Source organism: Ranitomeya variabilis, chromosome 1 (genome assembly GCF_051348905.1).
Source record: "Ranitomeya variabilis isolate aRanVar5 chromosome 1, aRanVar5.hap1, whole genome shotgun sequence".
Classification (NCBI taxonomy): domain Eukaryota; kingdom Metazoa; phylum Chordata; class Amphibia; order Anura; family Dendrobatidae; genus Ranitomeya; species Ranitomeya variabilis.
This window is the reverse complement of record NC_135232.1, coordinates 802,950,492-802,973,120: the sequence shown is the minus strand read 5'-3', so window position 1 is coordinate 802,973,120 and position 22,629 is coordinate 802,950,492. Positions and strand designations below refer to the sequence as shown.

Genomic DNA, 22,629 nt, shown 5'->3' with positions numbered 1-22,629 from the left:
AGAAGGCTGTGTGGGGCTCCTATGCTGGACATGGAGGAGGCGGTGTGGGGCTCCTATGCTGGACATGGAGGAGGCTGTGTGGGGCTCATGATATATAGAAGGGGTTATATTCAAGTGCAAACAGTATATAGTGTGATGTCAGGATACTTTATTCTGCTCAATATTAAGTGATACAATTAATATGGTGATATTAATATTGAGCCAAATTAATTTCAGCCTGTTGGTTTGGCACTCCACAACAGTCAAGAGTCTCTCCTGTGGCCTCTCTGGAAAATTAATTGCCCAACACTTCTATAAGTTTATAGTTTTATGACGCCAAAAAAATCCCTGCACTCATTTCCTTGTTCCTTTTTTCTAAATAAAAATCACTCTCCACACATGCTGGAGGTCTACAATTGAAAGTTTATTTGTTCAAATACACCAAAGGAGCCGCAAGCACTTTCTTGACAAATATACAGAAAAACGTACGGTAATGTTATGGCAAACACTCATGTCAAATCTGTCCAATATATCTGTACTTTTTAAAACCAAAAAAAAAAAGAGTGGATGGTTAGCTTGTGCATCTTCTTAAAAATAACTCCAAATAGTATTTGTCATGCCAGCTTATCACTACAACTAAAATTTACAAAGTAGGTGCAAAGGGTGTGGGGTGGTTTAGGGGGGTAAAGGCCTTGCATTTTCCCTTGTACCAACTGCTTACACAGTTCAGTAGGAGACATAAGTTATACAAATACAGCAGGCAAACTGACTAATGGACTATGCGTTGTATGTTCTTATCCGCAGTCTCAAATTGTGCTAAATGCTTCATCAACAGTATGGCACATTTTGGTCCGTGATGGTGGTGTTCTAGCTTGTTTGGAAATATAAATTGGGGGAAATGAAAAAGTGTACTTCAGGGGCAGTCAGGACAGGGCGATTTAACAGCAGATTCTGGATGTTTAAATAATTTTGGTTTTCATTTGTTGGTTTGCATGTCTATATACAGACGCGTGTATGTTTAAATGCCAAGTATAATTGCACAGATGAAGGCAATATGTAGAGATCGCTTATAGGAAATAGTCAGGAGTGCGTCGGGTAACATGCGGCTCTCCGCGCCGAGGAGCAGGATCAAATTGGAGGCTGCAGAGAAAAGAAAAATGAAAGTTAGGATCTAAAAACAGAGTGAATCAGCAAGGCGGCCTAGAGACGATATGCAATCATTCATTCGAGACTGTCTAACAAGCCTAAAGAAATTATTACAATCTTCAGTAAGTTCCACCTGTAAAGGCCAAATCAGAGAAAAAGAAAAAAAGGGGGGGGGGGAGAAAAGACTGTAAAATCCATATTTTTAGCTGCACAGTACTCCATCGCATGGCACCCTTAAGGGTATTTTCCAACAGGCCAACGTAACTACAGACTATTGCTGGTGAAGTCGGAAGGGACAGGCTGCAGATTCCAGTGTCTACCAATTTACACAGATGTTTTTTCCACAGTGGGCAAATGAGGTTTTGGGAAATCTAATTTACAATGCTGCTAAAATGATTTACTGCAGAAAACATGACATTGGAGCATTTACTGTTTGAGGGTAAAACAAAATCCTTAGCATATGCCTCTTTCCTGGAGGTCTCTGGGTCACGAGTTTGGTACCGCTGTCCGGTGACTTTTGCCATTAGACACGTAGACAGATTTACATTACATGAAGCCACTTACAAGGAGTATTTTAGGGTGTCGTCCAGTTCCATTATAGCTGCCTGATTTCCACAACGGTAACAGTAATTAGGTGCACTGAAAATGGTTACCACATTCCTGTCATGGCACCAGTTGTAGCCCTGCAAGACAACAGATGGATGTAATACTAGTAAAGAAAAGACCGCCGAGCAACATTCAAGCAAGGAGGGGGGAGAAATAAAACAATCTAAACACAATTCCCCACATTCTGACTGTGCCCCTGATGTTCCCCATTTATTTCTCCTGACATGTTCTGGTGTCTGATTTTTTACTAAACTGTGGTGTACTTTTTCGTTTCTCTTGCATCTAAGAATCTGTTTTTTCTGTTGAAGTCAAAAGGATATTAAGTCACTTGACACCCAAACATTGGAATTAAATGTATTATGTGGCAAAACCATGTTACGCCTCACTAGACTGTCTTGAAGTCTGAAGTAGCTATTATTTTGGTGAATAATAAGGGGTGTAAAGAAGCCAATCATGAGTTTATCACGGTAAGAATACATTTCTTCTGAAGCGTGCACATTTTTTCTTTTAGGTAGACTATCTAGGTTGTGTCTTCAAAATGTGTTTTCCAGTATATATTTTTTCCTTATAGGCTTCCACCAAGTAAAAAGTATCAAAGTTGGCGTTACTCATTGCTGCTTTTGCACTGCCTCTCTGTCACTGGCCCATCCTAAAATACAGCATGTGACCATTACTATTCACCGGCTCAGCGGTGCCGTGTGCCCACTACCTTTGCATTAACGCTATACCTAGCGTTTTGCTTGGGGGTCACATGCATGTTTACAAGACAAGTCTAAAGAACATCCATTCAGCCACTTACTAACCCATGTAGAACATCCTTAAAAGGAACCTACACTACAGATACCGCTATTAACCTACAGATACAAGGGTTAACCTGCAGGTTAATATGGTTAGAAAGGTACCCGGCCGCAGTACTGAAAGGGCAGCTCCTGGGAGAAAATTAATTTTGTTCCTACTGGGAGCTGCCAGCTTTCAGTCATCATAGCAGAGCATGCCCCAGCGCAGCTCAGTCTCCAGTGCAGTCAGCCAAAGTGCCGGGGTGTGCTTATATCCGCCACTCTCAGTGCTGTGAGCAGTGGCAATAGCAGTGTCGGCACGCCTGTATGAATAAAAGCCGACGGCTCCCAGGAAAAATAAAGTTTTAGTCCAACCACACATTTTCAGTAATGAGACCAGACATCTTTCTAACAGTGTCAACCTGCAAATTAGCAGTATACACAAATTCTGACTTACATGAAAAATAGCCAAAAGAGAACCATAATGTTAATGATAAAACATAATTTTTATTGTTACACCATTAAAATACAAATAAGAGAAAGGTACTAAAAACAAACAACAAAGTGTCCAGTAAAGGGGATAATAATCCTATCCAGAGAAGTTAGATAAAAAAAAGTGATCAGCAAATCTATAAATGTCAGTATTATCAGCAGGGGTTATGTATAAAATATACAAGGTTAGTTAACCATATATCCCATATGCTGTAGAGTACATCATAGTAAGGAACTAGGGTACTATGCAGGCAAGCATAGAAGTGCAGGTAGTGTGCAGTAGATGGATGAATCATTAAATTCAATATTGCTAGGTAGTAATACAATGTAATGCGCTTTACCTAGGCACAATAGGCCACTGGAGAAGATGATCTGAACAGGTTAGCGCCCTCCTCCCCGACGTACGTTCTGCCAGTTACATCTATTATCACTATATCTACAGGTTAACAGCAATATCAGACACAACATGTTCCTTTTAAGAGGCTCAGATCTTTCTTCCATATTTTTTTCCATGTTTCTGCTCCCATTCTGGTCACTGGAATCAGCAAAAGTTTTCATGCTGCTCCATCTTGAAATTGAGTTCTGCCCAGGTTATTGTATCTAGAACAATCAACCTAATATCTGAAACCTAGAACTCTGGGTGTCAACATGACACCAGGATCTAAACTATTTTACATTTAGCCACATTTTAGGTCACGATTTTATTACATATGACCTTGACAGCGAAAGGGTTAAACAGTTTCTCTTTAATAGTTTATAATCATTGATGTATTTATTTGCCACTGGATTATAGCCTATTATTTTCAACTTTGTTTTTTCATCCTAAAAAATTAATTAAAATCCAGCAATGCCTCTCTAAACTCCCACCCTGTGTCATACTGCAATAAAACTGAAGTACGGTATATTACAATGCAATATACAATATGTAATGCTAAACGATACTGGTATTTTGATGTACTGCTTCCAGGCATACCTCCATTACAAGTTGATGAGCACGTGACACCAAAGTGAGTCCATTGGCATGGTTAAAAGTTTCAGAAATATCCTGTCCAAAAGTGTAGCCAGCACCTCGAGGGGAAATGCCCCAGCCACCACGATCATCTGGATCCGACCACAAAAGGTCACACATTGGCCCCTAGAAGAATAATACAAGTTTAGCAGAAAAGAAAAACAACAAATAGTAAACAATTGCCCATATTTATCAATGATGATGTAAATTGAGACAAATCATAATGGTATGTTCACATGTTGCCCATTTTCAGCATTTTTTTTCCTGTACCAAAAACCAGATTGGTGGCAGGCAAAACATTGCATAAAATACCTGCAGCTTTTGCAGCATTTTTATGCCATCAATTGGAATGGGTGAAAAGCGCTGCAAAAAACGCTGAAAGAATTGACAAGCTGCATCTTGGCAAAACCACAGCAGGGATCAAAATACAATCAGAAAAAAAAAAATCTTAAAACTTTAGACTGCATGAAACTTCAGAGATCTCATTGTTTATTCTGATACGGTGAAGTGCTGTGTATTTTATGCACAAAATATGCTGCGAAAATATACTGTGTAAACCACGCAGCAAAAACACCACGCATGAACATGCCCTTAGTGTTCACATTTCAACTCCGCCACTCCATATTCAAACGCACCTCATCTTAATGGTACATTCAGAGCCAACTTTTCAAGCATTGTAGTTAGTACACCGTCCAATGTGCAATAAGGGCAGGTGAGTTTCAAATTTTGCACATTCATACAGAAAATTTGCACAAATTGTGACTTTTAACCCCTTTACCCCAGCTTTTTGCTGTTTTGCGTTATCGCTTGCCGCTCCCCTTCTTCCCAGAGCCATAACGTTTTTATCTTTCCGTCAATATGTCCATGTGAGGGCTTATTTTTTGCGGGACGAGTTGTACTTTTGAACGACACCATTGATTTTAACCATGTCGTGTACTAGAAAATAGGAAAAAAATTCCAAGTGCGGTAAAATTGCAAACAAAAGTGCAATCCCACACTTTTTTTGTTTGGCTTTTTTACTAGCTTCACTAAATGCTAAACTGACCTGCCATTGTGATTCTCCAGGTCATTATGAGTTCATAGACACCAAACATGTCTAGGTTCTTTTTTATCTAAGTGGTGAAAAAAAAATCCAAACTTTGCTTTAAAAAGAAAAAAAAAAGCGCCATTTTCTGATACCCGCAGCGTCTCCATTTTTTGTGATCTGGGGTCAGGTGAGGGCTTATTTTTTGTGTGCCGAGCTGGCATTTTTAATGATACCATTTTGGTGCAGATATGTTCTTGTGATTGCCCGTTATTACATTTTAATGTAATGTTGTGGTGACCAAAAAAACGTAATACTGGCATTTGTTCAGATCGCCTCTATGAAGCAGATTTACTGACTTGTTATGAGCGCCAACCACTGGGTGGCGCTCATAGCAATCCGGCACTGACAACCATAGAGGTCTCCAGGAGACTTCTGGTTGTCATGCCGACGAACTGATGACCCCCACGATCACGTCACCGGTGTGCGCATTTCCGGCATGATTGTCGGAAGCTCCATTTAAATGCCGCTGTCAGAGTTTGGCAGCGGCATTTAACTACTTAATAGCCGCGGTTGGATCGCGATTCCACCCATGGCTATTGCGTTCACGTCAGCGGTTCAAAACACCATAAAAGCACCACCCCAGAGGGGTTTTATTTGTCCCCTTCCTCTGGTCATATACTCACCCCTCCAGCATCCTCAACATTTTTCCAGGCCACTCTGGTCCTGCAGCGCTATCTTTTAAGCACAGCTTCTGAGTGCCCGGAACTCAGAAGCTAAATCATGAGCTCTTAATGCACGTCTATGAGAGCCAGAATGAGGCCTTCATAGATTTACACTGATTAGTCACCTCCGGCTTGCTCCATCAAACACTGAAGCAACTGGCATGTCACAAACTTCTTTTATCAACATGGTAACTCCTACAAACATACAGAGAATATAGAGAGTTGGTGGATTTGAAGGGGAAAAGGGGTACCGTAACTCCTCCATCTTCCAAGACAATCCATACTGCCACACCAAGTACTTTCACTTTTTCTATGGATATATTCACATTCTGAAACTCTACCAAAGTTGGGGTATCCATTTTCAGATATTAATAATAATTGCAACTTAAAATATCTATATTATTATTGCAATTCCACTCAATAGTGCAATTAAAGGTAAGGTACCGCGTTTGTAGATTATTAATAAATCACTGTAATGTAGCATAACATGCTGCTATAACCAAGTTTTAAATGCATGTGAAACAGATTTTGTGTGTTATATGTGTTTAAAGAAGGAACTGGGGGCTGACATCTTGGTTTTGCAGCAGTAGCAGGGCACTAACAGTGTCATTTTACAGCACCCCATGGACATAGGAGATAATAGACCGGCGCTGACCCTATCTATAACATTGGAGAGGTGTTAGCAGTGAGCTGGGCACGCCTCTGTGGGCTGCACAACTCACTGCTGTAGGTGTGACTAGCAGCCATTTTATTATAGCCCAGTGCTCTCTGCCCAGCTCCACTTACTCTCTATCACAGGCTCCATTCACTCCATTAAGCTGCATTCACAGCCTGCAGAGAGGTGACACCTGACACCTGTCTCTGCTATACAATGTATCTGTCCCCTCCCTCCACAATGCCTGGCCATTCACTGCAGACCTGGAGCTCCTTCTTATCTTACTGAGGGATGAGTCACAGACCGCTCTGCACAGACAATGCTGCTCCATACATAAACACCACATAAACTAAGGGTACCGTCACACAGTACCATTTACATCGCTACGACGGCACGATTCGTGACGTCGCAGCGTCGTATGATTATCGCTCCAGCGTCGTAGACTGCGGTCACACGTTGCAATCACGGCGCTGGAGCGATGCCGAAGTCCCCGGGTAACCAGGGTAAACATCGGGTTACTAAGCGCAGGGCCGCGCTTAGTAACCCGATGTTTACCGTGGTTACCAGCGTAAAAGTAAAAAAAAAAAACCGTACATACTCACTGTCATGATCTCCATGGCCAGAGAACTAGCATAAGCCTCAATAGGAACAAGCTCTTGGAAGATGTAACTGTACTGACCATGAACTAAACCTACCGCATCATCTAGAAGTAGCCAGGTAGCATGTCCTACTTTTTATCCCTATATGCCCAGCGCCGGCCGGAGAACTAAATAATGCTAGCAGAGGGAAATATAAGACCTGACTCACCTCTAGAGAAATGCCCAGAAAGGAGACAGAGGCCCCCCACATATATTGGCGGTGATATGAGATGAAACAACAAACGCAGCAGGAAAATAGTTTTAGCAAATTTGAGGTCCGCTTTCTAGATAGCAGAAGACAGAAAGCATACTTTCATGGTCAGTAGAAAACCCTAACAAAACACATCCAGAAATTACTTTAGGACTCTGGCATTAACTCATAATACCAGAGTGGCAATTCCTGATCAACAAGAGCTTTCCAGACACAGTAACGAAACTGCAGCTGTGAACTGGAACCAAAATACAAAAACAAAACATGGACGAATGTCCAACTTATCTAGTAGATGTCTGGGAGCAGGAACAAGCACAGAGAGGCTTCTGATAACATTGTTGACCGGCAAGCATCTAACAGAGAAGCCAGGTTATATAGCGACACCCAGATCTAATCAGAACAGGTGAACAGGGAAGATGATGTCACAAGTTCAATTCCACCAGTAGCCACCGGGGGAGCCCAGAATCCAAATTCACAACAGTACCCCCCCCTCAAGGAGGGGGCACCGAACCCTCACCAGAACCACCAGGGCGATCAGGATGGGCCCTCATAAAGCAAGCCCAAGGCCAGAAAAAACGCATCCACATTGCGCAACGCAGGATCCCCTGGTGCCAATGCAAAAGCCCAATCTTGAGGGTCGCCGCGGAGCAAGGAAATCACAATCCCAACCTGCTGTGCAGGGTCTCCAGCAGAACGAGATCTCAGGGACAAAAATAACTTACAATTATTTCTAAAATTCTGAAAGCTAGATCTATTCCCTGAGAAGAATTCCGGCAAAGGAATTCTCGGCTCTGATACCGGAGCATGAACAACAAAATCTTGCAAACTTTGTACTTTCGTGGCGAGATTATTCAAACCTGCAGTTACACTCTGTAGATCCATTATAGACAGGTGAACATAGAGCCATTCAAAGATTAGAAGGAGAGAGAAAAAAAAGAAAGACTGCCGCATAGACAGACTGGCAAGTGATCCAATTAAGAGCACACTCACAACTAGAGAAAAAAAAAAAAAAAAAAATTCTCAGCAGACTTCTTATTTCTCTCCTTTCTCAGCCAAGGATTTTAACCCTTTAGTGGGCCGGTCAAACTGTCATGATCTCCATGGCCAGAGAACTAGCATAAGCCTCTATAGGAACAAGCTCTTGGAAGATGTAACTGTACTGACCATGAACTAAACCTACCGCATCATCTAGAAGTAGCCAGGTAGCATGTCCTACTTTTTATCCCTATATGCCCAGCGCCGGCCGGAGAACTAAATAATGCTAGCAGAGGGAAATATAAGACCTGACTCACCTCTAGAGAAATGCCCAGAAAGGAGACAGAGGCCCCCCACATATATTGGCGGTGATATGAGATGAAACAACAAACGCAGCAGGAAAATAGTTTTAGCAAATTTGAGGTCCGCTTTCTAGATAGCAGAAGACAGAAAGCATACTTTCATGGTCAGTAGAAAACCCTAACAAAACACATCCAGAAATTACTTTAGGACTCTGGCATTAACTCATAATACCAGAGTGGCAATTCCTGATCAACAAGAGCTTTCCAGACACAGTAACGAAACTGCAGCTGTGAACTGGAACCAAAATACAAAAACAAAACATGGACGAATGTCCAACTTATCTAGTAGATGTCTGGGAGCAGGAACAAGCACAGAGAGGCTTCTGATAACATTGTTGACCGGCAAGCATCTAACAGAGAAGCCAGGTTATATAGCGACACCCAGATCTAATCAGAACAGGTGAACAGGGAAGATGATGTCACAAGTTCAATTCCACCAGTAGCCACCGGGGGAGCCCAGAATCCAAATTCACAACAACTCACCATCTGATGTCCGTCAGGTCCCTTGCCGTCTGCTTTCCGCTCTGACTGAGATCCGGCCGTACAGTGAGAGCAGAGCGCAGCGGCGACGTCACCGCTGTGATCTGCTCTCACTTTCCGGCCGGCAGACAGTCAGAGCGGAAAGCAGACGGCAAGGGACCTGACGGACATCAGATGGTGAGTATGTACAGTTTTTTTTTTTTTACTTTTACGCTGGTAACCACGGTAAACATCGGGTTACTAAGCGCGGCCCTGCGCTTAGTAACCCGATGTTTACCCTGGTTACCAGCGAACGCATCGCTGGATCGCTGTCACACACAACGATCCAGCAATGACAGCGGGAGATCCAGCGACGAAAGAAAGTTTCAAACGATGTGCTACGACGTACGATTCTCAGCTGGGTGCCTGATCGCAGTAGCGTGTCAGACACTGCGAGATCGTAACGATATCGCTAGAACGTCACGAATCGTGCCGTCGTAGCGATAAAAATGCCACTGTGTGACGGTACCCTAACTGTGCTTCTGATGCAGGAACTGCTGGTGATAGCAGATCACAGGGCAGTCACACACAAAATGGCTCTGCCCTGTGATGCTGCTCTTCATTCTGCCCCAGGGATATTAGACCACCCAAAAGGGGAGGGAAATGCTGATGTCAGCAGTTACTGCCCAGATTTTCCAGCTAACAGTAAAGCTGGTAAGTCTTACTATAGCTGCTTGAGGTCTAAAACGGAAAATGCTCCCCCTAGTGGTCAATATATATATTTGTAAGAAAATATATAATATTTTTCATATACAAATGTTTGCAAACGGTGCAAACATTGCATTAATACATTTTATTTACTATTTTAAGCTTAATTTCACAAAAAAACAAACTACAAGAAAACTGGTGGCACCTTCCCTTTAAGAATCATGTCAACATATTGTGTGTTAAATTAATACAATATCCAATGTATTCCCATTCTCGGCAAAAACCCGGCTCCAGTGCTGTCAGAGAGCTCCACTCTAGTATAACATTTGGACAACTGTTTTTACCATTTCATTTTACTTGTGAAATATTTACCAGACAAGTTAGAATAGCAGAAGAAAATTAACCTCAACTGCAAGAAATGCTAACGAATCTACAGAACTTCATGCAAAACTTCCTACTTGCCATTGTGACATAGGACTCCTTCCACTAGTGTGATTTGTTGCCATATCTATCTTTTTAGATTTTAGGGGCCAGTAGACTAATGTCACAGCTGTCCATATACCGTTACTTACAATAAATATTCACAATGGACAGAAAGGCAGGAGTAATGCTAGCAATGTGCCTATACACTTGCTATAAACTAAGATGGGTCTATCAAGATTCCTACTGCTGCAACATGGTGGTAGTTCCATTAATACCTCATGTGGGACTTCTTGTAAGCGGTCCAGAGCACGAATATGATCCAGCGTATCGATAGATGGGGAAAGACCTCCATGGAGACAGAAGATCTAAGAAAAGAAAAAAGATTTAGTGACACGTTTTCCATATTAATAACCCACTATCAGTACTAGCAGTCATCAATGTAGATGGAAGATGTGACAGGAAGGAGTTCTGCCTTTAGCTCCCATTCTTCTGCTACCTTCCCTTTACATGGAATCTTATCTGCACCAACTGCCATCTCCCATCACAGTAATGTAAGAATCTGACGTCACAATACAGGCTTCATTGAATTGAGAATAAATGATCTGTCCAGTGGTAGTGTAAAAAGTCGATTTCCTTGATAAGATGTTACAAAGTTTATTATATCCATGTGCACTATTAATTTATAAAAAAAAAAATGAAAACAATGGCTACTCTTCAAAGGGATTGTCCACTACTTGGTCAACTCTCATTCCCCATGTTTGGACCTGTTAAAATAAAAACACCTACAAAAGTCCTGCATAAGCCTAGGATAAATTGATTTTTCAAGTTTTAAACGTTTTCTGTCGAATATCTTTGATGCTAATATGACATATTATATATGGTTTTGTTCAGAATACAATTTTGCATTCTCTCCCTGTAATATTTTTAGCTTTTGAAGCAGTTTTGCCTGAAATTATTGCAACAATATGGGAATTGAAAGCACAACTAAATAGTGTACAGCTTCAGATCCAAAATTAGCCAATCACAGATGAGGTTCTTGTGACCAATCATAACCTGGCTATGGCAGCCAATCACATTGCATTACATTGCATCACATCTGCTGCTTTGTTTGTTTGTTTTATCTGTTGGTCTATCTAGTGAATCATACTGTAGAGTTTTATGATGGGAGCCTTCAGATTTTTGCCAGCGGAGGATCGTGTGCGAGTTGTGGTGCTACATGAAGAGGGTTATGCTGACCCCCAGATCGGAAAGAAGGTCGGCTGTAATCAGAGTACAGTTGTAAGAATTTTGCAGAAACATAAACAGCTTGGAATTACCCAGGAAAGGCCCAGATCTGGTCGGCCCAGAAAGTCAACTAACAGGGAGGAGAGAATACTGATAAGAACATCCCTTGCCAATGGAAAGATCACCTCTCCTCAGCTTCTGCAAGAATGGCAAGAAAAGTGCAATATTGAGGTAGCAACATCAGCTGTTAGGAAGAGATGTTTGGAAGCAGGATTGAAAGGGTGCAAGGCCCGAAAGAAGCCATTGATGACAGCCATACAAAGACAAAGGCAAAAACTGTGGGCATTGAAATATTTTAAATGGAGGAAGGAGGAGTGGGAAAAAGTGCTATTTAGTGATGAAAGCACTTTTTGCATTTTAGGAAATGATGGCAAGTCTTATGTGAGAAGGTTCCCACATGAAGAGTACAAGCCAGAGTGTTTGAGCTTCTCTGTGAAACATCCGATGAAAGTAATGGTCTGGGGCTGTATGGCAGCCAATGGTGTTGGAAGGCTTCATATTGTGGAGGGTATGGTTAATGCAAAAAAATACATAAACATCCTTAATAAGAAAATGCTTCCTTCTGCTCAACACCTGTTTTCAGGGGATTATATCTTCCAGGATAATAATGCTCCTTGTCACAGAGCTAAGACAGTAACGGAATGGAAAAAAAAGAACAAGGTGGCTACTATTGACTGGCCAGCTCAGTCCCCGGACCTCAATCCAATTGAAAATTTGTGGCACAAGGTATCATTAGAGATATCTAGAAAACAGCCAAGGACCAAGAGTGGGTTGACTGAGGCTCTGATACAGGCCTGGAACCACATCATCACTCGTGAACATCTGCAGAAGCTTGTTCACTCAATGCCACAGAGATGCAAGCTGGTGCTCAAGAGCAAAGGCTGGCCAGTAAAGTATTAGAAGCTACAGATGCACTCAAAAGGCCCTTTTCAGGACTCTGAATTAAATAAAAAATAATAAATCTTAAAAAGTTAAATTTAAGTCTGTGTGAACTTGCATTGGAAGTTAATGAACTTAGAAACCTGTTCACCATTCTACACACTGTACTGGTGTAGGTATGGTTATGCTGTAAAAAAATTATCAAAAATGCGCATACCATAACAATTTATACAGTTGGGACATTCAAAAATGAGTATGGCATACAATGAGGGATTACAAAAACATATATGTCCCACCAGTTTCACTGTAGAGATGCAGAAGTATGAAACATATAGTTTTCTTCACGCCTATGCAGGACTTTTGAACACGATTGTATACTCGCCTCTTGTGCCGGCGCCATTCCAGTAGTGTAGGCACTCGTGTTCCTGGAGCTCACTTGAGTTGGTTACATCACACGAGCCCTGCGACCAATCACCGCTGATGTGACTGGTCCCACCTTCGGACAAATCGAACAACAAGAGACAGAGCAGCCGCGGCCCTGACTTCCTGTTCAATATGTCTGAAGGTGGAGACAGTGATGCCAGCGCTGATTGGGCACAGGGCTTGTGTGATGTAACCACCTAATGTGAGCTCCAGGAGCATGAGTGCCTACACCACTGGAATGGCGCCGGCTCCGGAGAGGAGTGCTTGTATCCGGAGAGGTTTGCATTTCAGAGGTGTTTGTATTTTAATGGGGCCAAACATGAGGAATGAGAAGGGACTGTCCTAGTGGTGGACAATCCCATTAATTTAAGAAATATATTATATCTGGCATCTATCACATGCTACAAAGCATCATTTAAACGGCACAATTCCATTTTTTTCCAAAGTAAAAATAAAAACAGCGACTACAGCAAGAAAATGAAGCTAGATTTGCCCCAGAGCTGCTTGGTAATTATTCTTCCTAATGAGGATTTGTTTTTTTTCTCACTGCTGACTGTGTGGTATAAATGTTTGATCTTGTAATATAGAACACGCCCGAGACAATGGCAGCGGTCCAGTCTGTCTTTCCTTCAAAGACCACAATGGCCATTTTCTATCTTAGGAGGCAGAAAATACGTACCTGGCCATCAACTAAAGCTGTTAATGGTAAGTAGTCAAAGAGATCTGTGAAATACTTCCATACATTTGCATTCCCATATTTCCGTAGACACTCGTCGTAGAAACCATAGACTTGAGTAATTTGCCGAGATTCATGGTTCCCTCTCAATATTGTGATGCGTTCTGGGTAACGAACCTAGGTAGCAAAATATACATGTAAACTACTAAATACACACACATTTATATCTCAAATTATTATTTGCTATAGGAAAATATCATAATAGAGAAAATCATGTAACGACGCCAATCTGAACTTCATTGGCCACTGCTATAAGCACCTGTCTAATAAATCAGTCCATCAAAACTGTCTGAATTTGTAGAGTGCACTTAGCGAGGTCAGCAACCAAACGTTTCTCCAGATTTATTGGTGGCAATATGTTCCAAATCTTCTGTTACACCACAAACCACATAAGGAGATGAACTGAGATCTCATGCTACGCAGAACAACTTTTGACCAAGGCGACAAATATGATCTTCATCAATTCTCCAGTAACGTTTATTGGCACTCCGCTCCATTGTCATACAACGGCAACGTTTCAGGCCTGAAAGCCCTTTATCAAGCCAAAGATGTAGGGATGGGGACACAATACATTATGTGGTTTAGGACAATTTAGGACTAGTGATGAGCGAGTATACTCATTGCTCGGGTGGTCTCCGAGTGTTTGTAACTGCTCGGAGATTTAGTTTTTGTTGACGAAGCTGCATGATTTACAGCTGCTAGCCAGCCTGAGTACATGTGGGGGTTGCCTGGTTGCTAGGGAATCCTCATGTTTTCAAGCTGTCTATTAGCTGTAAATCATGCAGCTACGGCAAGGAAAACTAAATCTCCGAGCACTTACAAATACTCGGAGACCACCCGAGCAACGAGTACACTCGCTCATCACTAGTAGAGACCCCAAATCCAGTGTTGTATCACTTTGTTTACTGAGTGCAGGAGTTATTAGAGACACAGTCACAGTTTGCTGCCGACCTAGCAGAGCTCAGTAGAGTGGTGTGTAACCCACCGACACCTCAGCTTTTAGTGTACAGTGACAGACCACTGCTAATTAGTGCTGGGTTTGGACTACAAGGCACAAGGCCAATTGTCCTGTAGATTGTAAGCTTGCGAGCAGGGCCCTCATTCCTCTTGGTATCTATTTTGAACTGTGATTACTGTTATGCTGTAATGTCTATTGTCTGTACAAGTCCCCTCTATAATTTGTAAAGCGCTGCGGAATATGTTGGCGCTATATAAATAAAATTATTATTATTATTATTATTATTAGTGATAATCTCCTACTAATAGATCACTCATTGTACTAAAACAGCACAATACATCCCAGTATCTAACACATCACTGTAATTAGGCTATCAGCCCCTACGTCATGCTGCTCTAAGATTACATGGCAAAACCAGCGGACAGATTCCCTTTAACAAGTAGGTATATTTAATAAATAGGACAACAAATGACCTATATCACTATAAAATAATAAACTATGGAGAATAATGGTGACACACAATAGAAAAAAAACAAAAAACAGAATAATTACCTTTAGTGCTACAAGTAGAGTAACGGTCTCCACAGAGTAATAGCCTCTATCCACGTAGTCTCCCATGAACAGGTAGTTGGTGTCTGGAGATTTGCCCCCAATTCTGAAGAGCTCCATGAGGTCATGAAATTGGCCATGGACATCTCCGCACACGGTGACTGGGCAGCGAACATCCTGCACATTTGACTCTTTAGTAAGAATTTCTTTTGCCTTAAACATAAAACACACATATACAGATTAAAAATGTGGCAACATGGCCTCACAGGCAGAGTCTGGAACTATCCACCTTACCCATACATTTTACAGTCGGCGGGATGCTACCAATGTACTTCCCATACACAACAGATACTACTCGGATATTTTCAGACCCAGCTATGTAAAGCAGCTTCTAATGTACAGAACCAAGACGACCACAGGAGGGCAGCAGCGCAATACACACACTTGTGAAACTATTCGTTTCAATTGAGTTTGGTTTTTTAGACTCACAATTTGCCCCTAGTACACCCGGTCTCTTAATATGGCAAAGGTTGTAAAGGTCTGCATGGAATTGGCTGTCCAGAACTACGCATATATGGTATATAAAATCTTCCTGCCCCTAGAACACCGTGAGCTACCCACCACTGCGGCAGACTCCTGCCATACCACATAGTCATATAGCGCCTACAAATTCTCCAGTTACTACGGCTCATGTTTTTAGTTACTCTGTATGGGCTGGACATCTAAGGACATTTAGAAAAAAAAACAAAATATAAAAATTTATTGAGAAGCAGTCTATGTAAAAGAAAAACCATGCAATACCTACCACCGGAATCCTCCATCCCCGCTCAATGGGACCAGAAGTGATTATGCCCCAACCACCAGTGACCTGACAGTCGAGGCCCCTGCCAGGGTCAAGTGACTGGTGGTCCGGACAGTACTTCCAATCTAGCAGAGAACGTTAGGGTGGGCAGCAATGGAGTGGGGAAGGTGGAAGCTTCTGGTGGTAAGTGTGGCTCACTTTTTCTCTTCAAGGAAGTGGCAAATTTTCTCTTTTTTGTCCGTCCTACTTTTATAGATATAGTTATCGGTGTTCTTTCACTTGTCCATTTCAATGTAGGTTTTTTAAATCCGTTTTTGAAGCCATGGCAAGGAATATATAGTAAAAGAGAAGGCAATTATACAGGAAAGATTGTACTATTTTTTTCATCCACTGTTCGTTTTGGCTTCAATACCTGCAACAATAGGGCAAGTGAAAAAGTGCACTTATAGCCTGCCCTTTAAGGCCAAAAGCATGTAGACAAATTAAGGTTTTCAAGTATTTCAACCACATCCATTGCAAAGAGGTGCAAAAAAAAATCAAGTACACAGCCATGTATCATCAATAGACAAAGTTTGATAGTAGTAGTACAAGTGGTACTGAAGAGTTCAGTGATTTTAAAGGGAATGTTGGAAGTATTTCATCCGCCGTGCATGATGAAGGAGGAATGACACAGATTTTTATTACGCTTAGTTACAATCTGCCCGACTTAACCTGTGTGCCAGTCCCATGGGCTGTGACATCAGGTGACATTCCATATAACACACACATGGTTTAGGCCCAGCTACGTAGTGTCCGCAGTATATGGGTAATGTTGAAGTTCTGGGATCGCGATCTCCGCTCCCTCTCCTCTGTATCAGTAGTGTAGAAACATTTGGACTGTGCACACGCAATCTCAAGCTAGCCGATGCTGTGAATGCAGGGGACAGCAGGGAATGTGCACTTCTAGATCACCAACAGACTATGTAGGAGATTAGAATCCCACATGAATGCTGCTCCCAATCCTGCATCAACAGCAGAAGACCACCCTGTACATAGAAGACTGCCATGCTAATACAGGACAGATGGGAAGTTACAGAGGGCAGGGTTAAGGGCGAGCAGGAAAAGAATCCTGGTTTGTGTGCTTAGGAATAAAAGAGGCATTTTGCTTCCGAAAGATTTTGTCAAAGCCTAAGAAAGGTCCATAAAGGCATGATGAGAATAGTGGCTGCAGAACTGAGCTATGATCTGAACCCCACTGAACATCATTGGGATGAACTGGAATTCCTACTGTAACCCAGACAAATCCTCTTCTGGATGAATGGGAACAAATTCCCACAGACAATCCAAAACTAAGTGGAAAGTCCACGGACACTTCAAAATCTTGCAGAAAAGTATTCTGGGAATCTCAATAGTGAATATCTATGTCTGTCTGCCATACTGACAGTTTCATTTTCTCAGCATAGTGAACATATTTGTGACTGACCATATAAATCACACACAATGGCTGCAGGATGATCCTCTTTGCAGAATAATTTAAATGCTACAAATGGATTCTTCAAGTCCAGGCAAAATAATTTCGATTGATTGGATCAATATAATTAACCCTTTATGCTCAGCTGAAAGCAGCTGGTGGAGTGGCTATGCATTAAATAAGCTATGCAAACTGATATAAAGGAGGAAGGTCGGGTCAGACAATATTGCATTTCCCGCACATGTACTGTATATTTAGCTTTAAACATGAAAATGTTAATTATGCTCATAAAAAATGTGTTCAAATGAGGGTCTGTTCACTAAAAATAAAAGAAAAGCTGAACACACCGGAAAGTGAACCAGTGCCCTAATGTTTCAGGCAACATAGTATGAAGAAAAAAAACATTTATGGACTCTAGGGAGAGTCCTGACTAGTCCAGTGTGGCTCCCAGCTGCAGGTGATTGACAGGTCTATCTTCCAATGTACACACAGTGGCTTGTGAAACTATGTACCCCATTGGCTTTTTACCCATTTCTTGTTACATTACAACCGGTGTTTATATTTTTGTAATCCAATTTGTGTGTGATGCATCAGCACTAAATAGTCTAAGTTGGTGAAGGGAAATGAGAAAAATATAAGTATAATTTACATTTATGGGATCAAATAACTATAATTGGTATTTGCATATGTATTTACCCCTTTTGATAGGAAGCCCCTACAAATTTCTGGTGCAAGCAATTACCTTCATAAGTCACATGCTTAAGGTACCGTCACACTAGGCGATATCGCCAGCGATCCGTGACGTTGCAGCGTCCTGCATAGCGATATCGCTATGTTTGGCACGCAGCAGCGATCTGGATCCTGCTGGGATATCGCTGGTTGCAGGGAGAGTGGACGAACTGACACCGCTGGATCGCCGTGTGTGACGCCGATCCAGCGATGTCTTCACTGGTATCCATGGTAAACATCGGGTTACTAAGCGCAGGGCCGCGCTTAGTAACCCGATATTTACCATGGATACCATGGTAAAAGTAAAAAAAAAAAACACTACATACTAACCGTCTGTTGTCCGTCATGTCCCCTGGAGCTTGCCGTACTGACTGTCTCAGCGCCGTCCGGCCGTAAAGCAGAGCCCAGCGGTGAACCTGCAGTAACAGCGGTTCACCGCTGGGCACCGCTGTTACGGCCGGCCGGCGCTGAGACACAGTCAGTGCGGCAAGCGCCGAGGGACATGAAGGACGACAGAAGGTGCGTATGTAGTGTTTTTTTTTTTTTTACATGGGGACTTCGGCATCGCTGAAGACAGTTTCAGCGATGCCGAAGTCGCTTGGTCGCTGGAGAGAGCTGTCTGTGTGACAGCTCCCCAGCGACCACACAGCAACTTACCAGCGATCACGTCGCTGGTCGCGATCGCTGGTAAGTTGCTTAGTGTAACGGCACCTTTAGTGAAATGAAGTCCACCTGTGTGCAATCCAAGTGTCAACAACACAAAGTTGTTGAAGTACAAGTCAGTGTTGGGCTATAAAAAAATATCCCAATCTCTGATGATTCCCCCCGGGAGCTTCATCAAACCCAATATAATAAAATGGAATGAGCATGGTACCACAACAAACCTGCCAAGAGAGGGCCGCCCACCAAAACTGTCAGGCCGTGCAAGGAGGGCATTAGTCAGAGAGGCAGCACAGAGACCAGAGGTAGTAACCCTGAAGGAGCTGCAGAGTTCCCAAGTAAAAACTGGAGTATCGATCCATGCAACCACAATAAGCCGTACAGTCCATAGAGGTGGCAGAAAAAAGCCTTAACTTACACACAAAAATTGTAAGGTTTGTTTTGAGTTTGCCAAAAGGCAGGTGGGAGACTCCCCAAATGTGTGAAAAAAGGTGCTGTGGTGAGGCAACACCAAAATTAAATTTTTGAGTTACCATGGTAAACACTATGTCTGGTGCCAAACCAACACAGCTCATCACCCCCAAGAACACCATGTTTTTCAGCAGCAAGGACAGAGAAAATGGTTGAGAGGCAGATGGATAGTGTGAAATACAGGGATATTCTTGAGCAAAACCTGTTTCAGTCTGTCAGTGATTTGAGACTGGGACGGAGCTCTAACAAGACAATGACCCCAAAGCATACTGCTAAAGCAACACGAGTTGTTTTAGGCTGTGTGCACACGATGCGGATTTACTGCAGATCTGCAGCATTCATTCTGGGCAGAAATGCTGCAGATCCGCAAAGTAATTTACAGTACAATGTAAATCAATAGGGAAAAAAAAATGCTGTGCTAAAGTACGGAAAATTCTGCATGGAAAACGCAGCGGACTGAAAGGAGCATGTCACTTCTTTTGTGCAGATCTGCAGCGTTTCTGCACCCTTCCATTATAGAAATCCGCAGGGATAAAAAAAAAAGAAGCATGAAATCCGCAAGAAAAATGTACAAAATCCGCATAAAAAAAAAAAAAACGCATCAAATCTGCAAGTGCGTTTTTGCCAGGATGCAGATTTTGTGCCGAAAATTCTGCACCCCAATCTGCAACGTGTGCACATAGCCTAAGGGGAAACCTTAATCCAACTGAGAATCTGTGGTCAGACTGGAAGATTGCTGTTCACCAGAGGAAACCACTCATCTTAGGCTATGTGCACACGTTGCGGATTTGGATTCCATGCGGTGTACAGTACCACATAAACCTATGGAAAACCAAATCCGCAGTGCACATGGTGCGGAAAATACCGAGCAGAAACGCTGCGGTTTATTTTCCGCAGCATGTTAATTCTTTGTGCGGATGCTGCAGCGTTTTACACCTGTTCCGTAATTGGAATCCGCAGGTGTAAAAATGCATTTGAAATCCGCACAAAAACCGCAGTAAATCCGCAGGGCGTTTTAACTGTGGATTTTTCAGAATCTGCACTGAAAAATCACACACGAATCCTCAATGTGTGCACATACCCTTAAAGGAGCAGGAGCAGTTTTACCATGAGGAATGGGCAAAACTACCAGTGCAAGATGTGGAAAGCTCAGAGACTTATACAAAGCAACATCCAGTTGTAATCGCCATAAAAGGAGGCTCTACAAAATACTGACTTTAGGGGGAAGAATAGTTATGCAAACGGAATTTTTCAGTTATTTTGTTCTTCTATTTTACAAAAACAAAACAAAAAAAAACGAAAACAAAAATGTTCACAGTTGTAGGCTGTTCTTTAAATGTACTGTGAAATTTCAAGTTGTGAGTTAGCAAAGCACAAAAAAATGCCAAGGGAGGTGAATACTTTTGCAAACCTCTGCGCATAGGAGAGACCTGTGAAGATATACCGTACCTGGTTGCAAGGGTGCAGCTATACCGATTCATGCTAAGCAATTTGATACATACAGCAAATCATTATGGAATGTTATCTTCTGTTCTTGAAGGGGAATCTGTCACCAGATTTTTGCCACCTAATTTCACAGCAGAATAACATACAAGGAAACATCCCAATTTCTGTGGTGTATCACTTACCGGGCTGCTTACTGAAGTTCTGATAAAGTCACTAGTTATCACTAGAGGACTAGTAAACCTGCAGCCATGTAGTCCTCCATAGTCATGAGCTTGGTGAACCCGCCCCACCACTGATTGGCAGCTTTCTGCCTATGCACAGTGTACACAGAAAGCTGCCAATCAGTGATGTGCAGTTTATACAGTGATCAGAGTAGGTTAAACAATGAGGAGCATTCAGAGAACTAGCAGGTCTGCAGCAGGTAAAATAGTGATTTTATAAAATCTGCAGCAAGCCGAACAGTATGTGATACATTGTTGGAATATGGTCTCTGCCCCCCTTCATATGGGATAGCAAATTCCTGTTGGCAGATTTTCTTTACAGGGAACCGATGAACTGACTTCAGCTGCCTAAATTACAGGTGACATAAATAAGTGACCAGCTCCATTATTACTAACAAAGCTGAAAGTGTGGCACGGCATGAGGGAACTAGTCCCAGAGGCGGGTTGTGTTGGCTGACTTATTTTAATATGTTAATGTAGCAGCAGTACTTCAGAGCAATGCAGGTGCTAGTCTCCGATTCCTGTTGGCCAAACCACGGACAGCATTAATCAGCTGACAGGTTCCCCTTAAATTGTCTTATTTAAAATTCTCATGTGAGGAGCTGGCTGCAGCAATGCAACAGACCAGGCACCAATTCACAAAGCAGGACCGTTCCAGCTTAAAAATAAATGGCCATGAGAAGCTTTGCAGAAAAATCCCATCACACTAAAATAAAGATGCCCTAAAAGGCACTAGACTATTCTGAGAGTTTTTACGGATCTATTAGGCAGGTGAACCATAATCACGGCCAGAGTCCGAAATAGCCAATTTAGACCTCCAATTTCAGCAGGCAGGTCCCTCTTGACGAAACAAAAATATGTCTAGAAAGCCAAAGACAAACAGGTTGTCAAAAGCCTTGATGTGATGACATGTTTTGTTACTGCCTGGGTGTAGTTATTATAAATCTGCCAAAATGTCATAAAGTAGAAAAGAAGTGGCACTCACCCAGGATCTGCTGATGATTAGTGTCCTTTATTCAGGTTCACAGCATTGCGGACATAACATGGAGAGGCGGCTGGTGTACAGAGGGATGCGGGGGGTGAGGAGAGGACGACGGCCGTTTCGCGCTCGTGCGCTTCCACGGGTCCAGGTGCACAATTAAAAAACGTAATTTCCTTTATAGGGAATTAGACTAAGTTGCGTGAATACATGTGATGATACAAAACTTAAAAACGTGCATTTCATGACAAAGATAAGTACACTTCTAGATAGTAAATTTCAGAGAATATCACTCAATAATTTTATGATTTTACATCTATAAAAATATTGCCATGTCTAGTTTGTCATTGAGACCTATGGGCCCCTGTGCATTAGCCTCAATAATCCACCTTGCCTCGCGTTGAAGTAATATTTTATTACGATCACCGCCTTGAGGTGGACATTTTACCAATTCAAGACCTGCAAAGCGTAGTAGATTTGGGTTTGCATTATGCATATCACGCATGTGTTTAATCAATCGGGGACAACCTTTCCCGGTTAATATTGAATTATAATGTTCCCTAAATCTAGTAACGAGCGGGCGGATGGTTTTACCAATGTAAAAGAACAAACATGGGCAAAAGACTATATAGACAACAAATTTACTCTTACATGTAATAAGATGTCGGACCGTGTGATTAATCGCACCAATGTGTATAGGATTACCCAATAGTCTAAGATGACAGAAACTACAGTTTCCACATTTGTGGTTCCCCTGGGGTTGAAATTTTTTTAGCCAATTATTTTCAGCGGGTAAGAGTCAGTTTTGAACTAAGATGACCTAAATTCTTTGTGCGCTTATACGCAAATCTTGG

The 22,629-nt window shown here is 42.2% G+C and overlaps 1 protein-coding gene across 1 annotated transcript in view; it reads right to left on the bottom strand.

Moving 5' to 3' along the window:
* Positions 1 to 382: 382 nt before the first annotated feature.
* The window catches only part of PPP2CB (protein phosphatase 2 catalytic subunit beta), a 52,153-nt gene continuing 29,906 nt past the window's right edge, over positions 383 to 22,629 (bottom strand). The window contains exons 2-7 of the mRNA XM_077274045.1: positions 15,021 to 15,230; positions 13,454 to 13,627; positions 10,464 to 10,553; positions 3,973 to 4,134; positions 1,690 to 1,808; positions 383 to 1,119 (exon numbers count right to left, since the gene is read on the bottom strand). Coding sequence (XP_077130160.1) covers positions 1,047 to 1,119; positions 1,690 to 1,808; positions 3,973 to 4,134; positions 10,464 to 10,553; positions 13,454 to 13,627; positions 15,021 to 15,230 — 828 coding nt within the window. The 3' untranslated portion in view covers positions 383 to 1,046. The remainder of the gene's footprint in view (positions 1,120 to 1,689; positions 1,809 to 3,972; positions 4,135 to 10,463; positions 10,554 to 13,453; positions 13,628 to 15,020; positions 15,231 to 22,629) is intronic.